Source organism: Myotis yumanensis, unplaced genomic scaffold, assembly GCF_028538775.1.
Source record: "Myotis yumanensis isolate MYYU_CA2020_CCGP unplaced genomic scaffold, mMyoYum1.0.hap1 SCAF_13, whole genome shotgun sequence".
NCBI classification, from domain to species: Eukaryota; Metazoa; Chordata; class Mammalia; order Chiroptera; family Vespertilionidae; genus Myotis; species Myotis yumanensis.
Genome location: NW_027223764.1, coordinates 59,045,334 through 59,072,260, shown reverse-complemented (window position 1 = coordinate 59,072,260; position 26,927 = coordinate 59,045,334). Strand labels below are relative to the sequence as shown.

The 26,927-nt window shown below is 43.5% G+C and overlaps 1 protein-coding gene across 2 annotated transcripts in view; it reads right to left on the bottom strand.

Moving 5' to 3' along the window:
- WAPL (WAPL cohesin release factor) overlaps positions 1-26,619 on the bottom strand; it is a 118,450-nt gene extending 91,831 nt beyond the window's left edge. For both annotated transcript variants that reach the window (XM_070433216.1, XM_070433217.1), the window contains exons 1-2: positions 26,199-26,619; positions 21,819-22,339 (exon numbers count right to left, since the gene is read on the bottom strand). In XM_070433216.1, the coding sequence (XP_070289317.1) occupies positions 21,819-22,317 (499 nt within the window). In that variant the 5' untranslated portion in view covers positions 22,318-22,339; positions 26,199-26,619. The remainder of the gene's footprint in view (positions 1-21,818; positions 22,340-26,198) is intronic.
- Positions 26,620-26,927: the final 308 nt, after the last annotated feature.

Below are 26,927 nucleotides of genomic sequence, written 5' to 3'. Positions count from 1 at the left end.
ACCTCAAGCTCCAAGGGGTTTACCAAGACCATTTCTCCGAGGAATTTATTTTCTACCTCAATAATTTACCCAATAAATGTTCTCTTACAAAAAAAAAAAAGTGGAAAGGGAAGTTTGATTGAATATCTTTGAAATCATTTCACAGGTTCTTATGAAACTGTATAAAAAACAAAGGTTTATGCACACATTTTTTAGGGAGAGTATCTATAGTTTTATCAAGTTTTCAAACACTCTAAAATATTTTTTTTTATTGGTTTAAAGGACAAGGAGCAAAATGTATGCAGGAAATCGGTATATGTTTACTATGGAATTTCAAATCTCTACAGAAAAGATAGATTCTTCAATAAAGGGTACTGAAATATGGGGGGAAAATAAAGTTAGCTTTTACCTCAAACATGAAAACATTCTAGATGAATCAAAGACCTAAATATGAAAAATAAAACTAGATGCATATTATAAAATAAAAGGGAATTTTAAAAAGTGCATTACCCTGGAATGAGGAAGTTCTTTCTCAGATAGAAAACCTATAATCCATATTAATTTACCTAAAACCTAAAATTTCGGCATGGCAAAAAAATGTTGTCAAAAGAAATAAAATGTGAAAAATAATTGCAACACATTATTTTTAAAAGGTCAATTTCCTTAATTTAAAAAGAGCTCCTGAAAATTCAGAACTAAATATGAAGGAGAAAAGATAAAGCTTTTAAAATACAGGAACATATCTTTATGACCCAGGCAGGAAAGGATTTCTTAAACAAGATACCAAAAGCATTAACCATCACATAAAGGAAAAGACATTTGTTTCATCAAAAGCAAATCTGTCCATAAAAAACACTACTTAAGAGAACTAACTACCCAATACCCCACTGAGCGTTGCTCAGTGGTTGAGTGTCGACCTATGAACCAGGAGGTCATGGTTCAACTCCCCGTCAGATCACGTGCATGATTATAGTCTCGAAACCTTGTGGGGAGCATGCAGGAGGCAGCTGATTGATGATTTTCTATCTCTCTCTCTGTCCCTCTCTAAAATCAATGGAAAAAAAAAAAAATTCTTTTAAAAGAGAACTACCAGACAAACCAGAGTAGAGGCAGGGGGGGATTGAGACTATGAAAGGAATGCCTACAACTCAGTAGTAAAAAGATACCAAGGGACTTGACCAATCACTTGATAAAGAAAGGCTGTCCAATAAACATATAAAATATAAATATATTAAAAGGTGTTTATATTCATTAGTTATTAGAAAGATGCAAATTAAAACAATGAGATACTATACAACCACCAAAAAAGCTAAACATAACACATTCTATGACCCAGAAACTCCAAAGTACTTACCAAAGACAAGCATATATGCACCAAAAGACATATAATATGAACCATATAAAACTTCCATTTTTAAAATAAAATATTAGCAATTCCACAAGGTTAGAAGTATGCTTACAGCAACATCATAACAAAACCTAAATATTCATTAAGAATATAATCTATACAGTAGTCTCTTCAAAGAAATACTGGATAGCAATAAAAATAACTACATTTCTGTAGGAGCATATCTTAGTACAAGCTCTACAGAGAGCAATATGATAATATCTTTTCAAATTAAAAATGTACATGTGAAAGAAATAAACTTACCCTTTAAGCAAGCAGTTTTATTTACAAGTATTTACAAATAACTTTCCATGAGTATAAAATAACATTAACAAGGAAACTCACTACAAAACTGTTTCCTAGTTTTTGCTTTCATAAACAGTACAAATACCTATCAATAAAAAATTGTCATAGAGCCACATATATAAATACTATCCTATATAATAAAGGGGTAATATGCAAACTGACCGTCACAAGATGGTGGCGCCCACAGCGGGGGGGCGGGGCAAGCTGCTCTGCACACCTGCTGCTGCAGTTCCCATGGCCCTGCAGGGGGCAGGAGGCCCAGCCACCGTGAAGAGGCCAGGCCAAGCCAAGCCGCCCGAAGTCCCTGGCGAAGAAGCCGCTCCGCCGACCAGCCTGCGCTATGGACCTGTTCGGGCAGATAGCGCAATCTGGGGCCTCTAGCCTGACGCCCTCCGGCTTGGGTCTGAATCACTTTTACCTTGAGCAACGTTTTTCCACACGTGCATGTACAACTTAGGGTTTTGTTTTTACCCCCGAGATTGAAGGAATCGCCAGCGTTATCGTTCGTGTTTTTGAATCACCCTCTGTGCTTCTCTGATTTTTCAGTTGATAGTGGTTTCCCAGGTCACGGGAAGTTTCCTGGGTCACAGGAAGTCTCCCCCTCCCCAGAGTTAGGAGCACCAGCCCAGGTCCACCCATCGGCCCAGTCCTGACTGCGGGGGTGAGTTCCTGCAGGGTGGGGTTTGATCCCCACGCATTAGCAGTAAGAGACCAGTGCCTTTGTTATTGCTGTGTGTCCAGGTTTTAATTGGACAAATGCCCGGCCCCAGGCGCCAGCTTAGCAAAATCTTGCAGGAAGAGAATTCTGTCTGGGTTTCCCCAAATTCCCTCAGCCCCTACTCACCCCTCTGTAAAGGCACAGAACAAGTGAGGCCCCATCAATAAAAATCAGAGGTCTCCAGCAACGGTAGGCCTCTCTCATCACAGTCATTTGGACTGGATGGCAGTTGAGTATTTATCTAGGCACCATGACAGAGAAACACAAGCTCAAGTCATGATCTCTGCCCTTAAATAAATTCACAATCTTATTAGAGCGAGTGGATGATAGAAGTGCAGTAATGACATCAGAATGTAAGGCAACAATACAGAGAGGAACAGAGGCAATTGCTAGGGTGATTTTCCAACAATTAGTACTAAGAGTATGTCCTGTGAATTAAATAAATAAATATGTGTGGAAGTAGCTGCTTCTTGAGTATGACATCCCCTCCTATTTTAAAGGAAGCTGAGTTCCACGTGAACTGTGTACTATGCTATGATATTTGAGGCACAGAACAAGGGAGGTCCTAAGGATACTTTGCTCTGACATTTGAGACATTCTTTATTGTTCAATGTGATTTATTTCTGTGCGTCTCAGTTTTGTAATAATTAAATTACTAGAATAATACATCTTGCTATAAAATATTACTAGAAGATCAAATGATCAGGTGACATTTATTGTTATTTTCTATAAATGAACACAATCTCTAGTATGCTAAAGTGATAGGTATTACAAAAATATTCAGATAGGGAGACCTACAGGCTTGATTACAGTGAGATTTACTATCACAACCCAAATTTATTGCTTAAAAAAAAAAGCAGGGAGCCAACTAGAAACTGAACCAAATATAAGCCCTTGAAGGGCAAATGTAAATTGGATAAGCTTCACTATTACAAGAACAAGAAAAAATTCAGATGCAAGAATGAGAAGTACATTGCATCCACTCTAAGTTGTGGCTAAAGAAAAAGAATGGTATACTATGAAAATACTTAATACACATTGTAAAGAGATTTGTTCATAGAGGATTTCCTAGAGTACATGGTATTTCAGTTTATTTTTTTAAATGTGAAGAGGTTAGCTAGATAAGAAAAAGGTGAGGACTCCCCCCCAACCCCACTGTGCACAGGTGCACGAATTCCGTGCACCGGGACTCTAGTGTAGCTATAAAAAAGAATGAGGCAGGTAAATATTATGCATAGTTATGGCTGCCCTTACGGAGGGGGACAAGGGAAAAGATATCTGTACCTCTTGAATTGTATACTATCTATAAATAGTCTGTTCAAAAGCCTAAAATATAAAAACTGGCAAAGGTACCATAGTAAGTACTTTAAACTCGTTCTGTAGTTTTCTTTTTTGAAGTCCTTATCTGTTAAAGAATTATACCTACCTATATATAAAAAAGGGTAATATGCTGTGTCCCTCCACCCGTCTGACCAGTTGCTATGACGTGCACTGACCACCAGGGGACAGACGCTCAATGCAGGAGCTGCAGTGACTTAGCAACTGCGGTTCTCGGGTGACACAGCCCGAAACCAGAAAGGAGGGAGCCCAATTCCTCTCGGGGCCGCACAATTCCATCTTTGACTGGGGATTATGTTGTTGCTGGGACACTGTTGGCCCGAATCTGGTTTACTGCACACTGGCATTTGCGTTCCATACCCTGTACAACAGTAACTTTACAGAGTGCCCTCTCGCACTCCATGACCCCTCGGGGGATGTCAGAGAGCCAGTTTCGGCCCAATCCCCGCAGGCCAGGCTGAGGAACCCCACCTGCCGGAGAGACCTTACTCACTCTGCAGATGCTGGGAAAGGATCATAGGAGGTTGGCTCCAGGGTGTGTCTGGCCCCTCTCACCCAGTCCCAGTTTGCGTATTACCCTTTTATTATATAGGATAGAGGCCTGGTGCATGGGTGGGAGCCAGCTGGTTTGCCCTGAAGGGTGTGCCAGATCAGGGTGGGGGTCCCGCTGGGGTGCCTGGCCAACCTGGGTGAGGGGCTGATGGGTGTATGCAGGCTGGTCACACCCCCTTCAGGGTGGGGGTCCCCACTGGGGTGCCTGGCCAGCCTGGGTGAGGGGCTGATGGCCATTTTCAGGCTGGCCAAGCCCCCTGGCGACGGAAGCACCCAGCCTCTCCTTTTTTTCTTTTCTTTTTTTTTTTATTCTGAGATTTATTTACCTTCTATAATTGAAACTTTGTAGCCTTGAGTGGAGCTCAGAGCCGGCCAGGGTGGGCGGGAAGCTTGGCTTCCTCTATCGCCAGGGATAACCCAAGCCTCCTGCTCGCTCCAACTCTGTGGCCACGGTCGGCTGAAAGCAGGTACCTGGGGTTTATTTATCTTCTATAATTGAAACTTTGTGCCTTAAGTGGAGCTCAGAGCTGCCCGCGGCAGGCGGGAAGCTTGGCTTCATCACTGGAGCAACCAAGCCTCCTGCTCGCTCCAGCTCCGTGGCTGCCAGCCACCATCTTGGTTGGGTTAATTTGCACATAGTCGCTCTGATTGGCTGGTGGGGGTGGCTTAAGGTGTAGTGAAGGTATGGTCAATTCGCATGTTTGTCTTTTATTAGCTTAGATATATATACTAGAGGCCCAGTGCACAAAAATTTGTGCACTCGGGGGAGTCCCTCAGCCCCGCCTGCGCCCTCTCACAGTCCAGGACCCCTAAGCCACAGTCGGACATCCTTAGCACTGCCGTGGATGTGGGAAAGACTCCCGCCACCACCACTGCGCTCGCAGCCATCAGCACCAGCTTGTGGCCGGGTGGAGCTCCCCCTGTGGGAGTGCACCGACCACCAGGGGGCAGCTCCTGCATTGTGCGTCTGCCCCCTGGTGGTCAGTGCACATCATAGCGACTGGTCGTTACTGGTCATTCTGCCATTAGGGTCAATTTGCATATTACCCTTTTATTATATAGGATAGATTATATCTCAACTAGAGGCCTGGTACATAAAATTGGTGCACCGGGGTTGGGGGGGACCCCTCGGGGGATGTCAGACTGCCAGTTTAGGCCCGATCCTGGGCAGTCAGACATCCCTCTCACAATCCTAGACCGCTGGCTCCTAATCGTTCACCTGCCTGGTCGCCCTTAACTGCCTCCTGCTGCCAGCCTGATAGCCCCGAACTGACCATCTGCTGGCTTGGTCGACCCTAACTGCCCCAACACTGCTGGCCAGGTCGGCCCCAACTGTCCCCTCCTGCCGGCCTGGTCGCTCCTAACTGCCCCCCCGCCGGCCTGGTCACCCCCAACTGCCCCCCCTGCCAGCCTGGTCAGCTCTTACAGTCCCCCCACCAGCCTGGTTGCCCCACAAAGCCTGCTTGTTCAGTCATTTGGTCGTCCCTCACTAACCCCCCTGCCGGCCTGGTTGCCCCATGCAGCCTGCCTGCTCAGTCGTTTGGTCATCCCTCACTAACCCCCGTGCCAGCCTGGTTGTAGGCAGCCATCTTGTGAGGGCATGAGGGTTAATTTGCATATTAACACTTTATTATATAGGAGGATAAAGCTTCTGGAAAAAACAAAGTAAAACAAAGTTGGACTATATTTATATTTACTAAATCCCCAGCATGTGCAACTGTTCTAAATACTTTCCATCTATTAATTCATTTGATCTCAGCACCACCTGAGAAAGGTACTATTACAAAATGCATAAGCTTTTATCCAACATCCAAAAAGTTCTGAAAACTAAGTTTTCTCATAAACATTCTAAAGCAAAACCTGACCTCACCTAAGTGAGGCTATTGATAGTATTTATTCTAAGATTTTAGAGAGAAAGGAAGAGAGAAACATCGATTGATTGCCTCCCATACGTGTTCTGACCTGGGATTGAACCCGAAACCTAGGTATGTGCCCAGACCAAGAATCAAACCTGTAACCTTTTGGTGTTTGGGATGACACTCCAACCATCTGATCCACCAAGCCAGACAGGGTGGTATTTTTTTTTTTTATGAAGAAACACTGTCTTTGAGTGCCAACTGAAGACCCTGATTGATTGTAAATATAAAATATATACACTGTCTATATTCCAAAATAATCCTAAATTCCAAGACAAGTCTGGCCCCAAAGATTTGAGATAAGGAAATGTGAAACTGTCCCATTCTGCAGATGAGGAACAAAAGACCTAAGTTACTCGTTGATGGTCAAAAGTGTTTTTCTGGAAAAAATAAATCAACTTAACAAACGGTCACTCCAGGGGTGACTGGGGCAAAGGGCTGGGAAGCTACAAACAAAAATTTTAAGTTAAACAAAAATAAGTATGTACATATCCTAAAATTTTTTAAAAATTAAACCCCCCCAAATAAACATTTTTCTACCTTGCAGTTGGCAAAGTCCAGTCTGAAAGGAGGAGAATGCAAAAAAAAAAAAAAAGTTGCACTGGTATTGGGAAATTTGGCAATATCAATTGAAAATTTAAATGAATGCCCTTTCAATTCCACTTCTAGAAATATCTTACACTGAGACATGATGCTCAAAAACATAAGTAGAAAGATGATCAATGTAGCATTTATTTGTAATAGGAACGGACTAAAAGCAGCCAAAATATCCCTAGGAGACTAAAGTAATGTATATCCATAAAATGAAAAACCATGAAGCTGCTAAAAAAAGAACAAGATAAATCTAAAAATATAGGTAAGTGCACATCTTAAATATCTTTCCTTAGTGTTTGTAAAGGCACAATACTGTATATACATATATATACACACAATATATGTATCACACACACAATCATGCTCCCATTTCTGTGATGTGTGTAAGTTTTTAAGGCAAAGATGTGCCTGGCCAGCATGACTAAGTGGTTAAGCATCAACCTATGAACCAGGAGGTCATGGTTCGATTCCCGGTCAGGACATATGCCCAGGTTGCGGGCTCAATCCCCCAGTGTGAGTGTGCAGGAGGCAATCAATGATTCTCTCTCATCATTGATGTTTATGTCTCACTCTCACTCTCCCTTCCTCTCTGAAATCAATAATAAAAATGTATTTTAAAAAAAGACAAAACAAAACAAAAACACATATTTTTTTAATGTTTCCTTACTCTGCCCTGGCTGGGTGGCTCAGCTGGTTGGAGTGTCATCCCATATACGAAAAGATTGCAGGTTCGATTCCTGGTAAGGGCACATACCTAGGTTGTGGGTTCGATCCCCAGTAAGGGTGCGTACAGGAGGGCAACCGATCAATGTTTCTCTCACATCAATGTTTCTCTCTCTCTCTCTAAAATCAATTTAAAAAACAAACAAAACACACACACACACACACACACATACACACACACACACAATATCTTCGGGTGAGGATTACTAAAAAAAAAAAATTTTTCTGATGCTTTCCCTCCTGAGAGCACGTCTGTGCCTTTCCCTTTCCCTTCCCCCTTTCTACCCGACAAACACGTTACTATTAGCTTCCACAATCCCAAGCTCCAAGGGCCCTTCCCTTACCTCTATATCTTGTTTCCTAGGCCCATTTCTTTTAGAAATTACTTTTCCTACCTCTGTAATTTACCCAATAAAGGTTCTCTTACATAAAGAAAAAAAAGAAAAAGTTTCCTTACTCTCAGGCTTCCACTGGGTTCAATACATGAGGAGCCCAGCAGGATAAGGGAAGGAGTCTCCAGTGCCTTCCTTATAAAGCCCTTCACCAGAAGGTAGCTTCCCCTATATGGCTCAGATAATCCTTTTGTCCTTGTGAAAATGGGTAATAGCTTCACTGTAGCTAACCTGGCCAGGGCACCATCCCTTCAGCTTTCCCTAACATTCTTCCCACATCTTTGTAAATAACCCGTATATAAATAAACCTTACTAATATTAGATTAATTGGGGCATAACTTCTGTTTCCTGTGGGACCTTGACTGACAAATCAAAATGAAAACTTTAAAAATTTATTGGGAAAGGGGGAGAAATGTTTGAAGTGGGATCAGTTTTCAAAAACTGTTCAGATGATTTATGAGCCAAGGTTTGAAAACTGCTCTAGGAAAATTTGGTTCTAGAACCACCATGCCTCTCTCATCATTTCTCTGGGTCATAATCCAAAATGTAAACACATCCTGTCATCTACCTACTCCTATACTCTAATACTTGAAATGTATCTGTACTTCTTTTCAATCTCATAATCCAACAACCCACCACCACCACCACCACCACCCACCCACCCACCCCAGAAGTCCAGAGTATCCAGCCCTGAGTCATCAGCATACTCACATATACATGGAAGTTCATTCCCACTCCCATTCCTGTCCTAGCTGAAAACTTAAGAATGCTCCCCCACTTCACACACACACACACACACACACACACACACACACACACACACACGCGAAGCCCTAGCCGATTTTGCTCAGTAGATAGAGCATCGGCCTATGGACTGAAGGGTCTCCAGTTCAATTTCGGTCAAGGGCACATACCTTGGCTGCAAGCTGCAGGCTGGATCCCTTTCCCTAGTCAGGGCACGTGTGGGAAGCAATTAATAGATATGTTCTCTCACATCGATATTTCTCTCTCTGTCTCTCCCCCTCCCTTCCACTCTCTCTAAAAATGAATGGAAAAATATCCTTGGGTGAGGATTAACAACAATAACAAATAAAAATGTCTCCTGAGTATCTCAGAGTGGGATGGTTTTGGGGTCACTGATATGCTGGCTCTCCAGAGCCTCTTTATAAAACTATTACTTCACTATCCTTATAAAAGCCAATTCTTTCAAGTCTTGTGCCACCTAGCTAGTTACCCTCCAATCTTCCCCATACCTGTCATCTAACAACCTCTAATTCATTTGAGAATTTTACACAAGATTTATAATCTACCTCTTCATGCCAGTTTTGCTATCATCCTGAATTCCACCAAATCCAAACTCCCCTAACCTCCCAGTTCTTTAACTTCCTAACAATAGTCTTCTATATTCCATCTCAGCTACCAGTTCTCACAATTTCATCAGGACCTTCTGTCCTAAAAGGCTTCACTTCTTAAGTATTAAAGAACCCACTTTTAAATCACAACCTATCTACTACCCAACTTGACTGTTCCAGTAATCCCATTCTTGTTTTTATTTAACAAGACTCTCAGTATATTGACCCCTCTTCTCTCCTTCCTCTTATCCACCAGGCTTGTTCAGTTACTCAACATTTTAAATCCCACGGTCCATCACTTCAATCACTTTCTGGACAATATCCTAAATTCTCTTTCTTCTGTATCTGTTCATTCCACATCTTGTCAGATAAAAATGCCAATTTGGGATAATTCTAATTATCCTACCCAATATTCTATATTCTGTGTAGGTTCTAACTAATAGGACCTACTGAGGGGGTGGGAGGGAGAGGGGAACACATTCACTCATACAATAGGTAGATTAGTGACCATGAATTTTTAGTTGGCAAACTTCAACTAAGACCCCAATAATGTCCACAGGTCCTCTCTGTGGGCAGCTTCTTCTCCCACTTTCTGCAATATTTGAACTCTTTGCCTTTCCCTTCCAGCTCCCACATTACCCCTGCCCTACCTTCTCCCTTTCCAAGATAACTTCTTCTGTCATTGTATGGGAGAAAAAGAAAATGCTTCTGTCCATATACCACCTTTCTTTCCATCCTCTAAGCTCACATTTTCACCCATCTTTCCTCCTGTCCAGGAAATGCAGCATCCCTTCTCCCAAGACCACTTTCCCCCATGTGCTTCAAGGGTCTTTCATACAATCAAATCTTCCAGAACCCCTCATATATCTCTAGCTGCCCTTTTGTTGTTGTTAATCCTCACCAGAGGATATTTTCTTTTTTTTTTTTTTAGAGAGAGAGTTGGAGAGAGGGATAGAGAGAAAGAGAGAGAGGAGAAACATCATTGGTTGCCTCCTGCACTTGCCTGTTGGGCAGGGGAATCAAACCTGCAACCCAGGCACATGCCCTTGAGCAGGAATCAAACCCTCGACTATTCAGTCCAGTCCATGGGCCGATGCTCCAAGCATTGAGCCATGCTCACCAGGACTTCAGCTGCCCTTTTAATTCTCCCCTCCAAGCATCTTTAACAACTGCATATACTTGTTACCCCATTTCCTCACTGTGCTCTCACTACGCAGACAACTTCAATCCAGTATCCACACTCCCATGCCTACTTTGCAGTCTCTGTATTCACTGACTTTGCAGCAGCATTCCAATTCAGCTGGTCCTCCATGAAACAACTGTCTGCTGGCCTCTATAAAATATCACTTGCTTGATTTTCCTTCAAGTGTTCTAACTGCTCCTATTCAATTTCTTTCTAGTTTTTCTTCCTCTTCTCTCCATCCATTAACTATTACAAGTTCTTCACAGCTCAGTTGTTTTTCCTCTCACATTCTCCTTAATGACTAGATCTAATCCTATACTTTCAAGTAACATTTATATGCTTAATCTCAAATTTATCATCTCCAACCAAAATTTCTTACAAGTTCCACATCAGCAGATCCTAGTAAGAAAATCTTCTACAAGAAATTAAAGTTCTACTTTAAAACAAAATGAATTTAATTAAAATTACAGCACCTCCTTCAAAATTTACATGTTGTTGAGTTTTTGTTTGTATACAGCATAAAAATTAGAAAAGATACTTATTACCTGTAAAAATAAGGTCAGTTATATTATAAGTAGTTTGAACATCACTCTTACTATTTTTTAAGAATAACTTAGAGGCAAGACAGAATCTATGATTTGTTCTTTGTCAAAATAGTTATTTCCGGAAGATGGCGGCATAGGTAAACACCGGAGACTGCCGCCGTGGACAACCACTTCAAAAATACAACTAAAAGTCGGAGCGGACATCAGCCAGAACCACGGGAAGGCTGGCTGAGGAGAGTCTCTTCAACTAGAAGGAAAAACAACAGCATTCCGACGCTCAGCGGAGGCGCAGTGTGGAAAATTTAAAGGTACGGCGGTGCGGTGGTGAGGGTGCGCGCGCAAAGCGGGCTGGCGGCTGAGGGCGCGATTGTCGTTTTCAATCAGGAGCGAGTCTCAGACTCTGGGCTACAGATCCGGGCGAGTCTCTAGGGACCCAGACTCAAACGGGAGAAGCGGGACTGTCTGGCTACGGCCCCTCCGAGGTTTGCAGTGATTGCTGGGACAGAGAGGCAGAGCCGCTGGGGACGGACTGAGAGCGGCCATAGCTGCTCCCTCCCCCCCCGCCCTGTTGAGCCCGCCCCGCCCAAACCCTGCGCACAGCCATTTGCCGATCGCCTCAGGCAAGGGCTGGACTAGCGCCTCCCCTGAGGACTGAAGTTTTCCCACAGCTGATTTCCACAGCCAGTCGGCCTGGTGGTCAAATCCCTCTAGTGTTAACTACAACAATTAAGGCTTGGCTAGAACAAGACAGCGCACAGAGACCACAAGGGGGTGCACCAAGAAAGCATAAAAGATGCGGAGACAAAAAAACATGACAGAAATGGAGGATATGGAGCTAAGAATCGCAATTTTGAGGGCTTGCCATAAATTTGTGCAGAGCCTCACGAAAACTAATGAGACCCTCGATGCTACGATAAAGAAATTAGAAAGTAAGCATACACGGACTGAAATAAAGAATATTATACCCAATAGCAGACCAGAGGAGCACAAGAATCAAACCAAAGATTCGACAAAAAACACCCAATTGGAAAAGCAAAATGAAAAAAGAATCCGAAAGTGTGAAGATAGTGTAAGGAGCCTCTGGGACAGCTTTAAGCGGACTAATATCAGAGTCATTGGAGTGCCAGAAGATGAGAGACAGCAAGATATTGAAAACCTATTTCAAGAAATAATGGCAGAAAACTTCCCCCACCTGGAGAAAGAAATGGACTTACAGGTCCAAGAAGCGCAGAGAACCCCAAACAAAAGGAATCCAAAGAGGACCACACCAAGACACATCATCATTAAAATGCCAAGAGCAAAAGACAAAGAGAAAATCTTAAAAGCAGCAAGAGAAAGAGGCTCAATTACCTACAAGGGAATACCCATACGACTGTCAGCTGATTTCTCAACAGAAACTTTGCAGGCCAGAAGGGAATGGCAAGAAATATTCAAAGTGCTGAATACCAAGAACCTACAACCAAGATTACTTTATCCAGCAAAGCTATCATTCAGAATTGAAGGTCAGATAAAGAGCTTCACAGATAAGGAAAAACTAAAGGAGTTCATCACCGCCAAACCAGTATTATATGAAATGCTGAAAGGTATCCTTTAAGAAGAGGAAGAAGAAGAAAAAGGTAAAGATACAAATTATGAACAACAAATATGCATCTATCAACAAATGAATCTAAGAATCAAGTGAATAAATAACCTGATGTACAGAATGAACTGGTGACTATAATGAATCAGGGACATAGAAAGGGAATGGACTGACTATTCTTGGGGGAAAAGGGGTGTGGGAGATGCGGGAAGTGACTGGACAAAAATCATGCACCTATGGATGAACTCAGTGGGTGGGGAGTGAGGGTGGAGGGTGGGGTGGGAGCTGGAAGGAGGGGAGTTATGGGGGGAAAAAAGAGGAACAAATGTAATAATCTGAACAATAAAGATTTATTAAAAAAAAAATAGTTATTTCCAACATCAAGATAAAACTGATCATATACTGACAGTCTGTTAGTTGAAATATAAGGCTTTAAATATTATAAAATTAAGATTATTCACATCAGAATACAGCAGCACTTTGCATGTTTCTCAGATCTTGCACTTAAGAGTCCAAGTTATTTAGCCTCTATGAACTGTACTTTAATGGGAGTAAAGCCTGTCTTACATAGTTGTGATTAAAGATCAATCCTATATAATAAAAGCCTAATATGCAAATCGACCAAACGGTGGAACAACCGGTCGCTATGACATGCACTGACCACCAGGGGGCAGATGCTCAACACAGGAGCTTCCCCCAGCCCGCAGGCCCAGGCCAGCCAAGACGGGTGCTAGCGGGGGCCCTCCGATCACCCTGCTGGTCGCCCTGCAGAGGGAGGTGACCAGTGGCAGTGGCAGGGGGGAAGGGGGAGAGGGGGCTCAGGGAGGCAGGGCTGGCAAGCGGGCGGCACCAGGCCAGCCAGGGTGGGTGCCAGCAGGGAGCCCCCAATCGCCCTGCTGGTCGTCCCACAGATCGGCCCTGATTGCCAGCCAGCCTAGGGACCCTACCCATGCACGAATTTCGTGCATCGGGCCTCTAGTCTCTACACTAATAAAAGAGAAACATGGTAATTGGCGTACGACCGCTACCCTTCCGTTTGGCTAATCAGCGTATCCTTATGCAAATTAACTGTCAGCCAAGATGGCGGCCGGCAGCCAGGCAGCTGGAAGTGAACGCGAGGCTTGCTTGCTCCAGGGACTGCAGACTCCAACGTTCCTGCCTGACTTGCCTCTGAGCTGGCAGTTTGAAACATTCTAACAAATATAGCCGGCTGGGATCTCAGAGCTGAAGTTATACATTGTTTCGATTATAGAACGGCAAACAAACCAGCAGCGGAAGCCTCAGAGCTAGAGCCAGAGCTAAAGCTGGCCCAGAAGAAAAAAAAAAAAAAAAGAAAAAAAAGGAGCGGTTGGGAGCTTCAGTCAGCCTGAAAGCAGCCCTCAGGCAGACTGGCCAGGCACCCCAGTGGGGACCCCCACCCTGAAGGGTGTGTGACCAGCTGCAAACAGCCATCATCCCCTCATCCAGGCTGGCCAGGCACCCCAGTGGGGACCCACACCCTGATCCAGGACACCCTTCAGGGTAAACCAGCCGGCCCCCAGGCCTCTATCCTATATAGTAAAAGGGTAATATGCCTCCCAGCACTGGGATCAGCGGAGCTGCGAGGCCTCCTGGCACCGGATCAGCGTGACAGGGGGCAGCGCCCAAACCCCCTGATCACCCTCCGGCTCTGTGTGTGACAGGGGGTGGCGCCCCAACCCCCTGCGGCTCTGTGTGTGACAGGGTGCGATGTCCCAACACCCTGATCGGCCCTGCTCTGTGTGTGACAGGGGGCGGCGCCCCAACCCCCCCGCCCACACACACACACACACAGGCCCTGCTCTGTGTGTGACGGGGTAGAGCCATAACCTCCCCATCGGCCCTGCCCTGAGTGTGACAGTGGCAGCGCTCCAACCCCCTGATCGGCCCTGCTCTGTGGGTGACAGGGGGCGGTGCCCTAACTCCCCTATCGGCCCTACTCTGTGTGTGACAGGGGGGAGCTCCCCAACCCCCTGATGGGCCCTGCTCTGTGCGTGACGGGGGGAGCTCCCCAACCCCCTGATGGGCCCTGCTCTGTGCATGACAGGGGGGAGCTCCCCAACCCCCTGATGGGCCCTGCTCTGTGCATAATAGGGGGTGGCGCTGCAACCTCCCCATTGACCCTGCCTTGAGTGTGATAGGGGGTGGTGCCCCAACCCCCCAATCAGCCCTACCCTGAGCGTGACTGAGGGTGGCATCGCAACCTCCCAATCTGCCCTGCTCTGTGCATGACGGGGGCGATGGCCCAACTCCCCAATCAGCCCTGCTCTGAGCCTGACCAGGGGCTGCACCTAGGGATTGGGCCTGCCCTCTGCCACCCAGGAGCAGGCCTAAGCCAGCAGGTCGTTATCTACTGAGGGGTCCCAGACTGCGAGAGGGCACAAGCCAGGCTGAGGGACCCCCCCTTCCCCCCGAGTGCACAAATTTTTGTGCACCGGGCCTCTAGTTGATATATAAAGGGCTCAGCACAAAATAGGAACTTAATGAATAATAGGAATCTTACCCACTTCTTTTTAAACTTATTTATTAATAGTTTACATTCCCAATATCATTTTGTATTAGTTTCAGGTATATGGCACAGTGGTCAAACAATCATAAACTTCACAGTGCTCCCCCCAATATTTCCAATACTCACCTGGCACCATATATTGACTATATTCCCTATTTTACATCCCTCTGACTATTTGTAACTACCAACTGGTACTTCTTTTTTTTTAAATATATTTTTTTATTGATCTCAGAGAGGAAGGGAGAGGGAGAGAAACATCAATGATGAGAATCACTGATTGGATGCCTCTTGCACGCATCCTACTGGGGACCGAACCCGCAACTCAGGCATGTGCCCTTGACCAGAATCAAACCCAGGATCCTTCAGTCCACAGGCCTATGCTCTATCCACTGAGCCAAGCCAGCTAGGGCCAATTGGTACTTCTTAATGCCTTCACCCAGCCCCTCAACCTCCCTCCCCTGTGACAACCATTAGTCAGTCTGTATCTATGAGTCTATTTCAATTTTGTTTGTTCATTTATTTTGTTCTATATTCCACAGATGAGTGAAATCATATGGCATTTGTCTTTCTCTAACTGAAGTATTCCATTTAGCATAATACCCTCTAGGAGGTCTATCCATGCTGTTGAAAGGGTAAGACTTCTTTTTTCTTTTTTTATGGCTGAGACTTAGGCACTTCTCTTAAAAGAACTTGATTTTAGTTATGACTTAAGTATAGTTTATTCAACAAATACATTCAAAATCTAAATTTAGGCAAGTAACTCTTGCTGATACTATACTTTCAGAATCCTATATAATAAAAGGCTAATATGCAAATTGTCCCCTTGGGAGTTCAACCAACTGGGAGCTCAACCACTCACTGTGACATGCACTGACCACCAGTGGGTGGCGCAGAACAAAGGAAGGCCCCGGCTGGCAGCCAGCAGCCAGCAGCCAGCAGCCAGGGGAAGGAAGGCCCCGATGGGTCCTGATCGCCAGCCAGGCTTGGGGACCCTACCCGTGCATGCATTTCGTGCACCAGGCCTCTAGTTCTTTAATAATCGTCATTAATCACTTGTACTTTATCCAATGAGCAGATGATAATCTTACCCCAAGTCACAAGTTCCTGGCCTACTTTAAGCTTTCAGAATAGATCATTACCCTTTCTAAAAATCATCCTTAGCTCTAAATCAAAGTTAACTTCCTGACAGTAACATCCCTCTAACTTACACATATTTTCAGTACAGCTTTAAGTAAATGGAAGAAATTTTACTGGCTACAAAACCAGTCATGCAAGTTAGAAGCCTATGCAGTAGTTATCTCAATATTTGGCAGGATGTGTAGACTGAATCCCAGCTGGCTGGCAAGTAAAGTGTGCCAAGCAGAAATATAAGTCTTTGCATACTTTATTCTAGACACCAGATTAAAAACCCAGAGCAGAAAGCACAGGTGGAAAATGGAAGTAACCTCATATAAAAGGCAAGAGAAGCTTTCTTTCACCCTTAATGCACACAGCCCTGGATTCTACACTAAAGAATGTTCCAAGATCTCTTAAAAGGGCAAACCTTTAAGTCCTGTTAACAGTCATTTTTAAGTGGCACACTTGTTTGAGAACTCACTGGTTTTAATAGCAACTGCAACTAAGTATTTGCAAATGAAACAGAAAATCCTAAATCTGCCTTGAAATAATGCAGGGTAGAGGATAAAAGGTGGAAATAGTAGTGTGTAAAATAGATGAAACAAGATTTGCCATACACTGGTAAGTTTTTAGTTTAGTTTAGCTTTTTTAAATAAAAAATTAGGACATTTTACCAACTGAATAGTTTTTTGCAGTTCTCATTCAGTTTGTAATCTTCTTGTTCCCTTACCCATCAAGCATCTATTAGGAAAATGGCAACCATTATGTTTTACCATGACCTCATTCTGAGTTACCTCTTCAAATAAGCCACAATTTTTGATATACTATCCAGTATAAAATATTTAAAATGAATTTTAATAGCACCTAAAAATTAACCACAAACTACCCTAAAGAGCAAGAGATCACTAATGTCAAGAGAAATGATATAAGTTTGAGCTTAGATAAGCCCTTTACACTGATATGATGTACAACAGTGCCCCCACCCTTATATGCAGTTTCGTTTTCCAGTTTTAATATTCCACAGTTCACCAGAATCTGAAATTATTAAATGGAAAATTACACAAATAAACAATTCATTAAGTTTTATATTGTGCACCATTCTGAGTAGTGTGATGAAATATCTCGCCATCCCGCTCCAACCTGCCAGGACATAAATTATCCCTTTGTCCAGCATATCCACACTGTATATGCTACCCATCTATTAGTCACTTAGTAGCCTTTTTGGTTATCAGATGACTGTCATGGTATCACAGTGCTTGTTTGAAGTAAACCTTACTTTACTTAATGACCCCAAAGCAATTCACATAACTTTTATTACAGTATATTGTAATAATTGTCCTATTTTATTATTGTTGTTGTTAATCTCTGTGACTAATTTACAAATTAACCTTTACCATAAGTATGCATGTATAGAATAAAAACAATATATAGGGTTCAGTACTATCTATGATTTAAGGCATCCACTGGAGGTCTGAGAGTGTAACCCCTGCAGATAAGGGGGGACTACTCTAATTATCTAGTTAAAAGTGATCTGAATGAACAGAAACATTTTACTGGAACGATGCTATGGAACTTAACTTGTACACTCTAAATATGCTTGGTCATAAAATTTCTCAAAAATTCTTGAATAAAACACCTGAAGCCTATGTCTTTAACATGACCTGCAAAGGATTTCAGAGATTCCTGAGACCTAAGTAGGTGTACAAACACTTTTATCTGAAATCCAAAATTTTATTCTCAAAAGGATCTCTAATTCAAAAAAGTTAGGATCCACTTTAGATTTATGGATTCCTTTTATCAAAAACTTAGGTTTGGCCCTGGCTGGCGTGGCTCAGTGGTAGAGTGTTGGTTTGCATACTGGAGGGTCTCAGGTCTCGGGTTCGATTCTCAGTCAAGGGTACATACCTGGTTTGCAGATTAGATCCCCGTCCCGGTGGGGGTACATGCGGGAGGCAACCAATTGATATGTCTTTCTCACACCTATGTTCTCTCCCTCCCTCTTCCTTTTCACTCTCTCTAAATATCAATGGAAAAAATATCCTCAGATGTGGACTAATAAAAAACAAAAAAGAAAAAACCTTAGGTTTGAGTTTCTAAACTTCTATAAAATCAGAAGGCTTTCTGAATGAGAATAAAGGCAATGACAACCTGACAAGCATAATACAAGAAAAGAGTTTAGATACATGGGGAATAAAAAAAAAATTGATACATGGGGAATCCAAATTTTACAGGGGAGAGGCAAAGGAAAAAGAGGTCATAACATGTAACAATATTCCCAGAACTATAACCAACTTGTAAACATATGAACTTATAAATCTTTTATATAACAACAACTTAGGAGACTTAAAAGCACTCTCTCAAAGTTCCCCTCTTATCCTACAGGGGGTTGCCAGTGTTGCTGCAGCTCTGGATGGCCAAAGGAGAAGAGGAAAAAAAAAAAAAAGAAATATTCACAGTATCATACCCTATAAGGGTGCCTTGAAAAGGAAGAAAGAAGATGGACATCTATTCATGTGTACTTTAATATACATTTTCTTTTCACAAACCCATTAAAATGGAGTTTGGATTCTCAGTCAGGCCACACAGTGTCAACACCAAAACTACAATTCAGCTACATGAGCCTAGGAAGCAAATATCTCACTTTTACAGAAAACTGTTTCTAGTCCCCACCAAACAACTTCACATGGCAGTTTGGACGTATATATAATATAGATGTAACACCAGCAAAGCTATATATGCAATTGCTGCCTTTGAATATTTAACTTTCAGTTCCCATTCTGCCTCTACATAGGGGTGGAGAATCTTTTCTCTGCCAACAACCATTTGCATATTTATAACATCATTTCGTTTAATATAATTCACTTAATATAAATATATGTTGCTATGAAAAAGCTCCTAGATTTATTGAATTTCGAGTCCCACTGCAGTTGTCTTGGCAGGGCCAGACCCATGATTTTGAGGGCCTTATACAGCCCGCCGCAGGCTGGACATTACCTAGTCCTGCTCCACATAAACATTCATCCTCTTGCTACCCCTCTGCCTGCCAGTGATGCGCTATTCTTCAAAAGACAGCACGTGGAGAAAGAAGCCTATGTCTGCCTTCCATGACCAGTTTTACCACTTCCCCAGCCTCATCTTCCTTCCTCCAGCCTATCTGCCCCATGTGGATCAACTATCAGAGGACAGAAAGATATGACTGTAAAAACACTATACAACTAAAGTGTAACAGCATTCCCAGAGCCTTAGCACAGTTCAGGACACACAGTAGCTGCTCAACATATTGAAAATGAATAAATTAATCTCATCCCAATTCTGCCACTAGCTGATCCTAGACCTCTTCATCTTGGCTCAGTTATAATACACTAGAGGCCTGTTGCACAAAAAGATTCGTGCAATAGGCCTTCCCTTCCCCTGGCTGTCATCACCGGTTTTCCTCCGGCACCCGGGACCCAGGCCTTCGCTCCGGCCGGAGCCGCCTTCAGTCTTCGCTCCGCCGCTTCGCACCTATGTGTGCAAATTAACCGCCATCTTTGTTGGCAGTTAATTTGTATATCTCGCTGATTAGCCAATGGGAGGCGTAGCGAAGGTATGGTCAATTACCATGTTTGACTATTATTAGATAGGATTTTTAGGAGCTGATCTGGGAAATAGTTTTTATGCTCTGCCTTTTTCTGAAAAGTTATGAACAATGCTTCAGGGAAAATGTGAGCAAAGCATAAAGACAGCCAAATGAGAATTAACCAGGAGGATCAAGGGAATGACAATAACAGCTGGCTCATCCTCTAATCCAGCCGTCACCAACCTTTTGGACCTCACAGGCCACCGGTTGGCGACCACTGCTCTAATCCAAGGGTGAGAAAAAGAGTGAAAAAGGTTCAGCATTGTTACTAAAACTATTCAAGGCAAAGACTTTTATCATATTGTTTGAGACCCCCAATATTAAAAGCCTCAAAATACAAATTCTTCTCAAGAACTGAATACTAAGAAAATTTTATCTTTAACTTTTCAAAATGTGAGATCTACATAACCTTTCATATTACATTACTAAACTTTGCCAATAAGTCAAGAACTAAGGTTGGTTTTCAACTAGTGCCATCCTTGTCCTATTGCTGATAAGGTGCATGCTGTCTCCCCTGCCACCTCCAATCTTAGCTCTTCAGCCTTTTGTTTTTTAATCCTCACCAGAGGACACGCTTAGAGAGGAAGGAAAGAAGGAAGGAAGGAAGGAAAGAAGGGAGGAAGGGAGGAAGGGAGGGAGGGAAACATCAATGGGGTTATTTCCCTGACCAGGAATCGAACCAGCAACCTTTCAGTGCATAGAATGACACACTCAACCAACTGAGCTACTCCGACCAGGCAGCTCTTCAATCTTTTAGTTAACTACACTTTTATCATTTACTATAAGTCTCAATTCCTTTACAAAAGGAGTAGGGGTACACAACTGATAAAACATACAGTGGGGCCTTGACTTACGAGTGTCCCGACTAACGAGTTTTTCGAGATACAAGCTGTCTCTCGGCCGATTTTTTGCTTTGAGTTGCGAGCTAAAATTCGGGTTAGGAGCCAGCTTCAGATACCCCACCGCTAGTTGGCGCAGCGAACGTCACAGTGAACGCCACAACATCAGCCCAGCATCACGTGTCTCACTCGTTCACTTTATGATTTGACATACGAGAAATTTGAGTTACGAGCTCCGTCACGGAACGAATTCAATTCGTAAGTCAAGGCCCCACTGTATTGTTTTAGGAATGAACACTAGATGCCAGATTTACAAATTAACATTTTAAAAACACATCTGATTTTGTGGATTAAAATTTATTAATCGAAGTTGCTTCCTGTGCCAAACAGACTACAGGCTAGTCTCAATTTGCAATGAAGTTTAATTCTTCAATGTTTGTACTCAGTACCTCCTTAATCTTTCTACTAGTAAACTAATTTAGAAAGAAAGCCTAACACTCCTAAACCTAATCCTCATTGTAAATGCTCATCTCATTTTCATTATCAGTAACCATCCAAATCCTCCACAGTAATAAAAATTAGATATTGTATAATCCTAACCCAACAAAAAGAGATGTTTCTGCCCAGCTGGTGTGGCTCAGCGGTTGAGCATCGACCTATGAACCAGGAGGTCATGGTTCAATTCCTGGTCAGGCCACATGCCCAGGTTGCAGGCTCAATCCCCAGTGTTGGGCATGCAGGAGGCAGCCAATCAATGATTCTCTCTCATTATTGATGTTTCTATCTCTCTCCCTCTACTTTCCTCTCTGAAATCAATAAAAAAAATATATATATATAAAAGATTACATGAGTATAATCATGTAATTTAAAACAAACAAACAAAAGTGATGTTTCTTATTGGAATTGAAGTTAGGGATTTATGAAAGACTGTTCCCAAAATGAGTAAGTCTGGAAACATTATCCAAGTTGTTTAAGTAAAATTTCAACCCCCAATTGGTTTCTTTAAAGTTTTTAAATCTCTTCTACAAAATTATTTTAGTCCACATTAATCATAAAAGTAGAAAGAAAACCCAAGTATAGTTAAAGAATTTAAATCCTTTAACTAAATGGCTTACATAAAGCTCTTTAACTCATAAAGAAAATAAAAACTTACCTAAAGTCATTAATTTAGCACAACTACTTTTGCTTGCATCGTCTTCTAAGATTCGGTTTGTGCTCTTTTCTTTCTCAAGCAAAGAATCCTCCAAATGTAAGCATTTATCAGATACAACACTGTCTTCATCCACCACATGACTAATTTTGTTATTAGCTTCAAGTACACAAGTGACGTCTTCCAGCTGAGCAGCTTCACTAGTTTCTGAATGAGAGGAACCCTTACCCTGGGCTAAATTCTTTGAAGAAACTGGTAGAGATTCATCATCGCTATCAAATCCAAAAGGATCGCCAGTATTTTCTTCTTCCACCTTAGGTTTCTTCGGAATTTCTTGGATATCTGATTTGAAATTGGGCCTCTTCTGACCTAATTTAGCCATAAACGTGGTCTCTCCCCATTTTGTGCTAAGGGTGGTCCGTTTGTTGGAAAAGACTTCATCAAATTTTGAACTGCCATTTCCGCCTTTCCTACTGTATGTTTTCCCAAATCTGGATGTCATTTTGACACCTGTTTCATATTCTCTGTGAGAAAAAATAAAAAAGAATATATATAATCACCAAATACTTAAGTATTAACACTGAAAATAAAATTAAGAACCCAGGGATTCTCCCCATGTGGCTTTTCAACATTCAAGATACAAATCTTGCCCTAGCCGGTTTGGTTCTGTGGATACAGCAGCGGCCTGTGAACTGAAAGGTCCCAGGTTCGGTTCTGGTCAAGGGCACATGCCCAGGTTGTGGGCTCAGTCCCCAGTGGGGGGTGTGCAGGAGGCAGTTGATAAATGATTCTCTCATTGTTGATGTTTCTGTGTCTCTCCCTTCCTCTCTGAAATCAATAAAAAACATTAAAAAAAAAGATACAAATCTTTAAAAATTGTTAAATAAATATGGGGTGGGGGTGTAAAGAGAGAGGCAAATTTTTTACTCTATTGACTTCCATGTCAAAAATTGTTTTTTAAATCTTCACCCTAGGATATTTTTCCATTGATTTTAGAAAGAGTGGGAGAAAGACAAAGAAAAGTATTGATGTGAGAGAAACACATCGATTGGTTGCCTCCTGCATGTGCCCTGACCAGGGCGAGGGCTGGGGAGGAGCCTGCAATGGAGGTACATGCCCTAGGCCAGAATCGAACCCTTCAGTCCACAGGCCGACGCTCTATCCACTGAGCCAAACTGGCTAGGGCCCATGTCAAATTTTTATATTCATATGCTGCTTACACAAAACCAACTTCTAGTGGAACATCAATTTTATTTTGTTTCAAATGAATCTATTCTTAACAACATCCCTTTTACCTTTAAAGGTAATCTTAAGGGTGATTTTCCCGAATATATAATCTTAAGCACAAAATATTTACGTTTTTCACCCAGCTGGCCTAGCTCAGTGGTCGAGTGTCCAGTGGCTCAAGGGTTGAGCACCAACCTATAAATCAGGAGGTCATGGTTTCCAGTCAGGGCACATGCCCGGTTTGTGGTCTTGATCCCTAGTGTGGGGCATGCAGGAAGCAGCCAATTCATGATTCTCTCTCATCATTGATGTTTCTCTCTCTCTCTCTCTCTCTCCCCCTCTCCCTTTCCCTCTGCAATTAATAAAAATATATTAAATATATGTATGTACATTTTTCAGAAACATTAAATGACTAAATTTAGTTCTTTGAAATTTCAGAAGACTTACTAACATGAGGGAGAAAATTGGGGAAATTGGGAGAAAATCGGGAAAATTGTGCAATTTTCTCATATATTAAAACATGCAGTTTTTAACCCAACCTTAAATTCTAATTCTTGGTCTAATGTAATTTTGAAGTGTGACTTGAAAAATACTCATTAGCCCTGGCCAGTGTAGGTTAGAGTACCATACAGAAGGGTCTCGAGGGTTCAATTCCTAGTCAAGGGCAAGTACCTGGCTTACAGGTTCCATTCCCAGCCCTAGTCAGGGTGAGTGCGGAAGGCAGTCAATCGATATGACATGGATGTTTTTCTCTCTCCCCCCTCCTTCTTCTCTCCCTTCCACTCTCTCTAAAAATCAATGGAAACAATATCGTCTGGTGAGGAATAACTATACATATTTATATATATTAAAACATGCAGTTTTAATATATACACACACACACACGTATATTTATTATTTAGTTGGTCATCTCCCTAAGCACAAGCAACCATACTTATTCTCTCATCCTTAACCCTATAGGCCTGTGATCATTGCTTAGTTACAGTTTTTGGAGCTGGCCAACTCCAGCATATTACAATACTCCTTGGATTATTAAACGAAGCAACAGAAACATGTAACTTTATTTTCCTATTTGCTTTATAAAAAATAAATGGTTTCATCTGAATTATCTACATTTTAATAACAAATCTAGGAAAAAATTTCAGGACAGTAAATCAGAAGAGTCAAACATTGTTAAAAACAAGTTACCATACAAGTACTCTTTAAACACTACCAACTCTTTTCCGTTTCTTTGACATTCTAAGTTTAAATATTTAAATATAACTAGCAAAAAATGAACAATTGCCTAGGAGCTTGAAAAAAATCTTCATCCTTACAACTGGAATGATATCCGACATATATTTTTGTTTTGATTTTTCTTTTCTGACATATTTTTAAATATACTTGATCTATCCTTTAAATGTTTTCCCTGTGTTAATCACTATAAACTTAGTTTTCTCTATATTCAGTAGAGAATTTCTCCCTCTGGTGTTTGGTTAGAGGCCAATTCTAATTTGACAAAATAATAATTTAACCATCATACACACCTGAATTAAGATTAAGAGTCCATAAATTGTTTGAAAACCTTTTAACGTATCACAGAACTTTTTTCCCTTCTACTGGAGATTTACACTAAAGAATCTTATTGTCTTTTTTAAGTACTGCCTAAACAAAATTAAGTATATTTGGCAGTTACAAGAATTACAAACTGAAGTAATTTTGCTTTATTTTCATTCCTCCAAGAATGTAAAGCCTTGATCTACAAACCTACATTTACACACAGATCCCAACAAAGCTGGAATGTTCTGGACACACTTACACAGTAATGACCTAAAAATGTTGACTGAAGGCCAAACCAAAAACCTAGACTTGAGCTCCTTTAGACCCACATCAGAAAAACTCACTGCAAAAATGGTCCTGGAATCAGCTGCAAGCTGAAAGTCTGAAGGTAAATATTTAATGGTAAGGAGTTATTTTAAAGAAAAATCATGCTTATATCTTTAAAAAGAATTTGTCTTTTACAAAGAAATACTAAAATACTGAAGAAATGATGTCAAGGATTCTCTCACTTCAAGGGGTGTGGAAGGTAAAGTGTGTAAATGAGAAAATTTCAGTGGAGTTAACTTAAATCTGAGAGATGAGTACATGAGAGTTCATTATATAACTTCCCCTACTTTTCATTTCCTTCACAGTTTTCCATGTCTGTTTTTAAAAAGACACTAGACAGCCCTGGCTGGTTTGGCTCAGTGGATAGAGTGCCTGCAGACTGAAGAGTCCCAGGTTCGATTCCAGTCGAGGGCACATGCCTGGGTTGTGGGCTCGGTCCCGGTGGGGGGTTGTGCAGGAGGCAGCCAATCAGTGATTCTCTCTCATCATTAATGTTTCTATCTCCCCCTCCCTTCCTCTTTGAATTCAATAAAAGTAATATTTTTTAAAAAGTCATTAGACAGATTATTGTGATGGCATTATGTAAGCCTACAGTGTGAAGTGTGTATACAGTAAGAAATAAGGATGCGGACATACTTGACACTATGTTAAGTCTATTTCAAGTACACAAGCTATGTTGCTCAGGCTTCCACTTCCAAAGAAGGGATGATTCAAAACTAAGTATTTTCGGCCGCTGGGCCTTTTCCTTCCTTAGCCAAAGTCAATTTTCAGGGAAGTACGCTAAGTCCTCACACTTGCCCCCGTCCAAATCAAGAGTCTTTCGGCTCCCCGAGGTTTTAGGGGAGTCCCTTCGGCAATGAAGCCTGAAGGGGCAAAGCTAGCCCCCCAGAAACCCTCACCTGCGGCTGCCAGCGCGCAGGGGGCAGCGCGAGCGGCGGCCCCCCCTCCGGCCGGAGCTCACGCAACTTTCCTGCTCCCCGCCCCCACCGCCCAAGAAGGGACGTCGCTCCCGACGCCCCGGAAGCCTGGGCCACCGAATCCCGGGCCGCCCAGGCCTCGGAGGCGCCGGGCGGAGGGAGCGGGCCAGGACTCCGGGCTGAGCCGGCACACTCGGCGCGGCTGGGGCGGGAAGTAGATCAGCAGCCGCCCGAGAAGAACTCAGAAAAGGGACAAATAATAGAGAGTTCGGGTGTCCCTGCCCAACTTCCTCCGACCCGGGCGGGGAGACAGCCAGCCTCCCGTCCCCCGCCGGCTCGCTCCGGCCCAGGCAGCCGCCCAGACCGCACTCACCCTCGGCGCCTGGCGAGTGCTGTAGCCTCCGGCCGCCTCTGCCTCTCCCGCCCCAACGGCCCACGGGCGGGCGCTGGCGTCCCGCGCGGAAGGACGGGGCCCGCTGGTGCGCGGAGAGCGGCGAGGGCTCCGCCGCCGTCAGACCCCGCGACTCCGCTCGCGGTAAATAGGAAACCGGTGAAGGGGGGAGGAGCGGCGGCACCGCAACTTCCCTCCGGGCCTCGAGCGCCCCAGCCGGGCCTGGGCAGGGCCTCCCGGGCCGCCAAGCCCGCTACGTGCCGCCGCTGGGTCGCCGCCGCCTCCTGCGCCGCCGCTTCCGCCGGTGAATGGTCAGCACAGGAGTTTGAACAGGGGCCTGAACCATTTCAACGCCATTTGCGCTCCGGCCCCCACCTCCTTCCTCCAACAGCCGCTCGCTCCGTCACTCGCTTCCCACAGGCCCCGCGCGGCGTCCGACCCCGCAGCCAATCGCGCGGCCGCTTACTCAAACCGCCGCGCAGGCGCCGCGCCGCGCCCCGCACGCGCCCGCGCCCGCCATTGGCCCGGCCGCGGGGCCCGACGGGAGTTGTAGTCCCGGTCCGCGAGGTTGCGGTTGCGAGAGCCCCGCGCGGTTGCGGGAGCGGGATCGGGCGGCGGGTGGAGCAGCTCCCGCGGTCGCGGCCCGCCCGGCTCGGGAGTCAGGGCCAGCCCCGGGCCGCCGGAGGCGCACGTGGTGGGGGAGGGCCGGGC